This window comes from Rhipicephalus microplus, chromosome X (genome assembly GCF_043290135.1).
Source record: "Rhipicephalus microplus isolate Deutch F79 chromosome X, USDA_Rmic, whole genome shotgun sequence".
NCBI lineage: Eukaryota > Metazoa > Arthropoda > Arachnida > Ixodida > Ixodidae > Rhipicephalus > Rhipicephalus microplus.
The window spans coordinates 282,205,771-282,215,085 of record NC_134710.1 but is presented as its reverse complement, the minus strand read 5'-3'; the positions used below and the strand labels follow the sequence as shown (position 1 = coordinate 282,215,085).

Genomic DNA, 9,315 nt, shown 5'->3' with positions numbered 1-9,315 from the left:
GACGCCGTTCACTTTGTCGGATCCGATGGCAGTGTAAGCGCCAGAACGTCCAGACAGCTTACCCTTACTTTTTTTTTCATTCATGTCATCGCGGTTGTCTCCAAGAGCTTACCAACGCACGCGTTATTGATCACGCTTTCCTGTCACTCAGCGGTCACTATGTTCTTGTTTCTTGAATTCGCCTTCATTGCAGGGACGCCTAATGGAGAAACCCGCCTGTTGGGACATATTCCATTTCACCTGCTTACTTATGATGGATTGGACGATCTACATATATAGGAGACCGCCACGAACGGCAACCGTCAACAGAGCTCCAGTTGAAGACTTGGATCTATACTGTAAGTAGACTCTCGTAATTTTACTGAGTTTTAGCTTTTCAAGATCTCACAACTTTCAAGCTAGATAGCATGACAAATACCAAAATTTGGAGATTTTATCAGCTAAGCTATGTAAGCTTTATTTATCACATATGTTACTTTGTTTTGTCCCCTGATAATACCGCTCAAATCTCAGCAATTATGAGGAGTAGCTCATATTTGCGCTTCTGCTTTCAGTTCAGCATAACGTATGAAGAAAAAATACTGCTTAGCCTCAACTTCAACACTTAAATCAGTTTAAGAAGATGTACTTCATTAGGTGAGAGGTAAACCTGAGCAACATTTTTCAATATAAATAAAGATTAACTGCGTTTGGGCATAGGTCTGGGCTGTTATGGTGTGCGCGGCATTGCTGCATAAACTAGGAAATTCTTTAGTACGTAGCCATTAAAATACTTTGTACATATATTTCTTCAGTGTCACCATTTATTAGGCCACGCCAAAGCAGCGAGAGTCGTTGACTATTGTTATATCTGTGCTTTTTGAGTTCCCAAAAAAGGCGCATACGAGAAAGAATAATGCCTCGGTGCATACGGAGTTGTACACACTGTCTTGAAAATAGAAACAATATTTACCATGTTTTTTTACATACTTCTTTCGCAGTGTAGATTTATATTTTTGCGGCGGCAAATCTCTGGTAGTTTGATTTTTGGGTCAGCGAAGATGATTTCCCCTCAAGTTTTCTTTTGGGCATACGTACATATTGGGGAGATGCGTGGTTCTTGGCTCTACCTGAAACTAAGCAGAGCTCAATATTCCTGTCTGACTTAACGACTTATGCAAATTAAGAGAGGCTATTTCCTATTCTGCCCTTTTCCCTTCACTGCGAACATGTTTCGCTAGTATTGAAGCCACAATTTTGTTTGGTGTGTCACACTATTTCTTGTGTCGCAGAAATAAATGTACACTGGGTGTCTTGTCACTCACACCTGTCAACGCGGCATTTATTTATAGAAATATATGAGAGCTCGAATAGGCAATCTGGCAGCCACTCTGCCAAAGCCAGTGATTTTTTTATGTTACACAGGGTTTCTCACGTAACTTTAGCCAGAGTTAAAAAATAGGCCGTAACACGTAATTATGACGCGACCACATGCATGTTGCTCACCGTTGCCAGAAGTTAGTCAGACTATTTTTGTGCTCTCGAATATTGTTTATCAGATCTGTTTAATTAACTAGTAATTGAGGAACGAGGATGGATAAAAATTTCAATGAAAAAGAAGTAGATCGGTTTCCAAAACGTCCAAGTAGATAGTCTTGAACTATGTATCTGTTACGTAATAGTGTTTTTCTGCTAATGGCAAACGCCCGCGAAATACAAAACAATACCACGTGACAAATCAGCTCGCGCGTCAGTGCTCACGATGATTTTAGTGCTCCATAACGTTCTGCGCACGAACGATACGCTTCTCTCACAACGGTTCGCGACAGTGATAAGCAGTCACAGCGGTTATCGTTTTTGTGCCCGATAGCAAAACATGTTCATAGTAAAGCCACATCCATCGTTGCAGCCCTGCCGAGACAGCAAAATGGGGCCAATGCTATGGTCGTTTTTACGCGGAATGTTAGAGAGAACTAGAATCACCGTGCACACTGGCGCACGAGCGGGTTTGTCACGTGGTATTTTTTTGTATTTCGCTGGCATTTGTAATTAGCAGGAAAACACTAATACTTAACAGATATAAAGTTCAAAACTATCTATTTGGACGTTTTGCAAACTGATCTACATCTTTCTCAATGAAACTCTTTATCTATCTTTGTTCCTTCAAAAGGTAGTTAATAAACATAACTAATTAAACAATACATAAGAACACAAAAACAGTCTTACTAACTTCAGGCAATGGTGAGCGACATGCATTTGGTCGCTTTGCTATGACTTGTTCCAGCATAGTTTTAAACTCTGGCTAAAGGTACATGGGACACCCCATATATAGAGAACAAATAGTGTAATACGGCTAACAATGTCCACAAAATTTGTACGTATATAAATTGGCGATGCGCCCCTAAGAAACAAAGTTATAAGACAATCATTGAATTATTTTATTATTGATGAATGTTAGCATGCAAAACAAGATCATAAAATGATACTAAAGTCTGCAATTAGAGATCCAAGGTAGTTACTGTATTGAGGTTCCTAGGACGTCAACAGGAACACTTTACAGCCCCGCCGCGGTGGTCTAGTGGCTAAGGTACTCGGCTGCTGACCTGCAGGTCACGGGTTCGATTCCCGGCTGCGGCGGCTGCATTTCCGATGGAGGCGGAAATGTTGTAGGCCCGTGTACTCAGATTTGGGTGCACGTTAAAGAACCCCAGGTGGTCGAAACTTCCGGAGCCCTCCACTACGGCGTCTCTCATAATCATATGTTGGTTTTGGGACGTTAAACCCCACAATTCAATTCAATTCAGGAACGCTTTACAAGATATGGTGGTGAAAATAATTATTTGCGTATTCAGAGGAATGCACCAGGTGCATTCTAATACTAAGTTGGCAAATAGTAAAAACAACAGCTGTAGAATTTAGCCTTTTTGTCGCAGTGTCATAACTCACAGTTTTTACTTATTGAATAAAACAATAAAGTGAAAAGTAATCAAAAGTTTATTCTTCAATGCGACATATAAATTAGCCCCATAAACCATAGCCAAAGGTAATTGTACCTGAAGGAACCTTAGGTTATTCTCATTTGAAATACGAATGTCAGGGTAATTAAAAATACCACCTTGGCGAAACACTTAGGTGAATGCTGTATTTATGAGATGATAGTTTATACAACCTGCAGCACTAGCTCAATGGCGGAAGTCGAATACATCTTGTCCCCGCTTTGAGGATCGGTGCCCGAGTCAAAAAAAAAACGGTGTCCCGTTTTTCTGCGAAAATGACGCTGGAGAGCGCGAGCCTGCTGATGACTATTCAAAAATGAGTACTGTCCTTCCGACCATTCACAGGGGAAGTGCGGGCAGCACGATGCGGAAAGGGGTTCGACAAATACTACTGCAATGGGTCCCGGCCGTACTATCATCCTTAACGAGAGAGACATCCCTGCAAATGGCAACCAGCCCCACTAATTGTACGGGGCGAGCGGCTGTTTTCTTTCATGCTCCCGGCAGTGCGAATATGTGACCCAGCGCCCAGCGGCATTCTCACCCCAAAGAAGAGACAACATGGCGCCAGCAGGCTAGTGTGGTTGCTATGGCCTGGTGAAAGACGTTGCCAGGGCGGGTGTGGGCGGCACCGTCGATTGATTGATTGATTGATTTGTGGGGTTTAACGTCCCAAAACCACCATATGATTATGAGAGACGCCGTAGTGGAGGACTCCGGAAATTTTGACCACCTGGGGTTCTTTAACGTGCACCCAAATCTGAGCACACGGGCCTACGACATTTCCGCCTCCATCGGAAATGCAGCCGCCGCAGCCGGGATTTGAACCCGCGACCTGCGGGTCAGCAGCCGAGTACCTTAGCCACTAGACCACCGCGGCGGGGCTGGGCGGCACCGTCGAAAGCGATTTTTGTATGGTGGTTGGACAAAAAATGAAGTCTTTTTTCAATCAAAGGAAGAGGGGAAAAGGGCCTCTAGAATCAGCCCCCGGGAGCCGAGTGGACACGTTATGTTCGTCTGGCTTTAACTGAGATTGTCACGATGTAGGACGATATCTTCGTCTAGATGTCTATCTTGTGGCGAGAAATGCTTGCTTGTATATAATGTACAAAAAACTTCTGTACAGTTTTTCTCATCAGTCTCTTCATGCTCGGCGTATTCCTCCCGAGTCGCTGGTGTCAGTGACGGCAAATTCCCAACACCTCAACAACGGATACGAGTAGTGGGATCCTGGTCGATTCCGGGTTCTAACACCACGTATATCGTGATGTACTGTATTCTATGGTTTTTCGTCTCCGTCTGCGGGATTATGGTGTATGCAGAAGTGACTAAGGAAGTTAGTGTCAATTTGTATATCCCTCAGAAAACGTATGCAACAACTCTTTTCTAATCGCACTTTTCTTCCTTCTTTCCTTCATTCCTTTTTTTCTTTTTTTCTTTCTGCCTTTTTTCTTTCGCTTTGCAGGTTTCTCCATCTAAAAAGAAGACATGAAGCTGCTTACCACTTTTCTGATTTTGGCGCTGATGTCTGGTAAGGGCGCAAACTTTATTCTGTAGCTTTGAACAAAATGTAATTGAGAGACCTAAATGTATTATGGCGTTTCAGAAACAATCTTTCGTAGCGCTTCCGAATGTGGCTGGTCGCGGGGTGTTTATAGCGCCTGTCATTGGGATCGCAACAATGCAGGCTTTCATCTTTAGAATAAAAAAATTTAAAGCACTAAACCGCTGGCTCCAGCACAAGTGTGCTGACATGGACCAATAGGTCGCAATGTGTAACACAGGTACTTAAAACAAAGTTGAGAACGGGTTATCTCGTGGAGAATTGTGACTGGACGAATATAACGCGGAGTCTTTTATATGGAATGCCTCCTTTCGACATTTTTTTCTGTTCTCAGATCACACTGTGTAATTGAGAAAGAACATTTCCATGGCTAAACACTGTGTTACCCAATTAATCTTCTTGCTGTCAGTTGTCGGCTGGTGGCATTATCAGGTAAACCTCACTTCACGCGCAGCGGTAGAGAATGTGAGAAATGGTAATACAGACGAAATAACCAAATCAACATATAAAATAAAGTGTAGTGAGAGAGAAGGGCAACATTTTGTACCCAAACAATGTTAAAAAATGCGCGTATGTTCAATTGCATGAGATTTTGAGCTTGTCAACTGTAATATAACAACTGCAACATGACCATACGCGACACCTTCCGAGCTTGCTCCTCTTCCAGCGTCATCTTGTAGTCACTGTTTTTCAATTTTGTCAACATGCTGGGTCTTGCACAATAGTACGAGAAGTCATTACTTTCACCAAGATCGAGGAATGAGCGTGCAGCTTTGCTGAATAGGCTTCAGATATCCGTATACTGTCGATATATATAGTTACTTTCTCAGTACGGGCACCTTTTAACCGTGCTTGGGATCAATATGGTGACGAAAAATTCTCAAGTGTGGCAAAAGCAGCTAGTAAACGTAGCTTAACGTGCGCCGACAGTGATAGGGACGCTGGGCTCAAGCACAAGTTTCAGTTCTGGATAAAAAAAAGGATCTTATGGGCAATTTGAATCCGGTCGCAACATGAGCGTGCGCGAATGATGGTTGATATACATTAATATTATTTGTCAGAGTTTATTGTTCCGAAACCACCTTATGAATATGAGAGATTCCGTAGTGGAGAGCTCCGGTAATTTCAACTACCTAAAGTTTTTTAACGTGCACCTTAATCTAAGCACATGGGCCTCAAGCGTTTTCGCCTCCATCGAAAATGCGACTGCTGCGGCCGCAATTGTTTCCCGCGACCTGCCAGTAAACAGCTGAGCCCCTTACCACCAGACCACCAGGGCGGGGCAGAGCAACAGAGCTATTTAACTCTTACTGCTAAAGTTTCAGTTTTGAGAGTGTACTTGGCATCGCTACAACATTTGCAGCAAAGGAAACGCGTTGCACTGCGTTCGTATGGACGCATATACGTATCGCGTTAAGCCCGAAACGCGTGAACGCTCCCAGAGCGCGAGCAGAAGCGCGTTTGCGCGCGTACCATGGACGCATCACGCGAGGAATGGTGGTTTCCACCCACATACGCGCGAAGGTACCCGTGATCGCAAGCGTACTCATACGGATAGAGATTGTTTCAAAAACATTACTGATAATTCATCATAATACTTACAAAACCTCTTTTTCTTCACCTATTTATTGTTAGATGCATGCAAAAGTAAATAAAGAGTGAAAGTTTTTACCGGGCGTATAATATTGTTGTGCTCGGCAGCCGCAGCGGCATCGGCATGCTAGCTGAGTTGGTGTCTGCTTTTCACACTTTTTTCGCTTTCACGCGGTTTATAGTGCTTTGCCAGCCTTTGCGTCAACATCATGCCTGTGCTCTCCAACCGCGCAAAGATCTTAATGCTGCTCAAGATGACACATATATTTGTGTTGTTAGGAAAAAGAGGCGAGCAACGATGACTTCAGCAGCACCAGTGTTGGTGGGTGTGGCCTGTGTTTTTGAACCGATGTACCTGGCAAGCCACAAAGGCTGCCGGGACTTCACTGCAGATATAAGGAGTTCGTTATCGATTGCCGCATTTCTGCTGCTGCTTCTGCCATGACCTAATGTGTTGTGTTGCCGTTGCTGAGAGAGCAAGCGCGTTCGAAAAAAAAGCGGCAACTGGGATGCCTCCAGATGTTTTGGAAGACAGGATTTGCTTTTGGTACTAAAGTCGACTTGTGGATTCGGCTACTGCCTACTGGCCAAGTCCGTGCCGGTAACATCCACGCCACAGTAGCGTACTCACGAAGCTCCGAATGCCTTCGTACGCGCGTTACTTCAGGTTCTATATCAGATCACTGCAAACACTCGCGTACGGCGAGCGTTTAGCCGCGCTTGCTCTGTCAGCGCAAGCGCAGCCTCCCGATCGCGTACCATGGGCGCTTAGCCAGCGCACTCAGAGCGTACGTGTGATTTTGGCTTTACACACGTGATTCAAAGAGCTGCGGGTCAGCAGCCGAGTGCATTAGCTACTAGACCACTATCCGTGGCGGGTGGTTAGAGTACATTGGTCACCTGGCCCCACACCTGCGAGTCTACTCTTACGTGAAAGTGCTTCCTCATTATTCGGCACTCCAAGTGACCAAAAACTCAGCGTGTACTTGATTTGAGTCATCGCCTTTACATCAATCAATTATAGCAGTTATACAATAGTTTTTAAAATAAGGCACCAGGATTTGAATTCGCTAACAGCTTCGTTCATAAGTCTTTTTTGTTACGAGCTGATAATTTTTACGAACGTAATTTTTATATTAAAGCTATCGGCTGCAAGCTCTTGCGAAGTAAATTATGGTAACAATTTTTTATGCGTTTTATTTATACGGTTCCATGTACTCTATATACAAATATCTTAGTCAAATTATTTGCGCACTCAGCTCCGTTGCACTGGTTAACACTGATGACAGCGATTAATGTGTTAAAATGAAATAACAATCACTGCAATTTTAAATAATTATTGCTTTTCGTTTTTCCTTCGTGCCGTTTTATAAAAACGACACTTTCATTATTTCGGACTTCGTTATGCTAACTGTCAGCAAAACCCTGCATTATCTTCCTTGACTCCAGTAGCAAGACGTGCTAAAAATATATAGAGCATTTATTCAATTCTGATGGAATTACATACATAAAACCGTCGTGTCGTTGAAGGTCCATAAAATCGATTTTGGTGCCGTACTTCCTGTTCACTGGCAGTCACGTTTAGATTTTCGCAATAGCCGTTATCGACTCTTACAACTAGATTGTAGGAAAGATGAGAGCCCGAAAATAATTTGAGGGGAGCGATACCATTCTTGTCTAGTAAGTGTGACGTAATAAATGCCACTTTTCATAAAAAAGTATTTTAATTTGCCGAAGATTTTTTCAGTACCCCTATAAAAGATATATTCACAATGAACTTTTTTGCAGGCATTCTTGTCACCGCTTCACTCAACAACGAGAAGAGTGAAGTAGCTCACTTAAGAGTTCGTAAGTATATATAATTTATGGACCGCGATAACAAATACAAAAGCAACAAAACAATTGCATTTATTTCTACGACTTTTTGCAACTACTAAACAAAAAAAAGGGTTGGCAACGTATGTGAATTTGAAAAAAAAATGCAATTTGAGTATCTTGAAAAATAAATAATGTAAACAGCAAGTGAAGAGTTGCCAAGGTATGTTTACTGGTCTCGGGCATACCTGGAATAATAACTTGAAAAAAGCGGTGCTTTGGTTTCACCATATTGAGTAAGAGTAAATCATACAACGTTTTGTGCTTGAGCATCTTTCCTCTTGGACAACAAACACGAGCATCAACACTAGAGACTCACTTGTTACATATTTTGTAAGTTTTTTGCGATGGTATGGCGTAGTATTGCTTAATGCACTTTGTCCACAGTCACCAAATAGCCATGCCCATGCAACCAAGTCTTTCAACCTCCGTGAAAAAGGCCGTGCATAGATTTCCCTCGTTTCTCACTTACCTGTTTACGTCATGGATACCTGAAGGATGTGACGATTCTCACTTAAAAGAATAAAATTTGAGTTCAGGCTACTATCTATACAAGTTTTGTACTAAAGTCACAAAACCTTGTTATTGCTGCTTTGCTTTTCCATTAAGTTAAAGTCTGTCTGTATTCTTTTTTTCATACTTTTACAGGACGATGGGGGTTTGGTTGCCCGTTCAGGGCACGTGCATGCCATAACCACTGCCGCAGTTTTGGGCGCCGGGCTGGTTACTGCGGCGGCAGGTTCAGGGTTACGTGTATCTGCGTGCTTCGTTGACGCAAGGGGGACTGCGACAGCAAACGTACTCGAGTGAACGCACGTGCACAGAGTGGAGGCGACACCTGATATACCTGGAGTGTTGCACAATTTCTTTACATGAACGTATAAACTTAACATTATCCTCCACTTTCAGCTAAGAGTTCCAAGAGTGCGTTTGCAATGCAAATATGCTGACAATAAACAAGAAAGCGAACCAATTCTCTTTCAAAGCCTGCTTTATTCATTGAGTTCAGGAAACGAATACCTGAAACTGACCTTTACGCTGAGAGCGCGTATGTGTCACTTTATTCACATGCCTTGCTTGCAAACGCGTTGTTGACTGCCACCTGCACATTCATGGGAGCATGAGTGCTCATCTGAAAAATTACAATGAAAACTAAACGCTCATATGAAACCAGAAAGGCCGACTTCTCAGCAACTTAACAAGCTATTGGGGGCGTAGTCAGAAACTATTTTCGTGAGGGGTTGACACTGACCCGACAAGGGGGGGGGGGACACAGGCATCAGCTTTGCTCTGTGACGTGACTATTGG

At 43.1% G+C, this 9,315-nt stretch overlaps 1 protein-coding gene across 1 annotated transcript; it reads left to right on the top strand.

Moving 5' to 3' along the window:
• Nucleotides 1-253: 253 nt before the first annotated feature.
• LOC119161458 (defensin-like) lies at nucleotides 254-8,980 on the top strand. Its single transcript, XM_075879246.1, has 4 exons — nucleotides 254-338; nucleotides 4,441-4,506; nucleotides 7,921-7,980; nucleotides 8,656-8,980. Exons 2-4 carry the CDS (start codon nucleotides 4,464-4,466, stop codon nucleotides 8,778-8,780), a joined length of 228 nt encoding a protein of 75 aa, XP_075735361.1. The 5' UTR covers nucleotides 254-338; nucleotides 4,441-4,463; the 3' UTR covers nucleotides 8,781-8,980.
• Nucleotides 8,981-9,315: the final 335 nt, after the last annotated feature.

Coding starts and splice junctions, on each gene's coding strand:
- LOC119161458 (XM_075879246.1), top strand. CDS start 4,464: ATGAAGCTGCTTACCACTTTTCTGATTTTGGCGCTGATGTCTG. Junction 4,507..7,920: donor GATTTTGGCGCTGATGTCTG/GTAAGGGCGCAA, acceptor ACTTTTTTGCAG/GCATTCTTGTCACCGCTTCA. Junction 7,981..8,655: donor AGTAGCTCACTTAAGAGTTC/GTAAGTATATAT, acceptor ATACTTTTACAG/GACGATGGGGGTTTGGTTGC.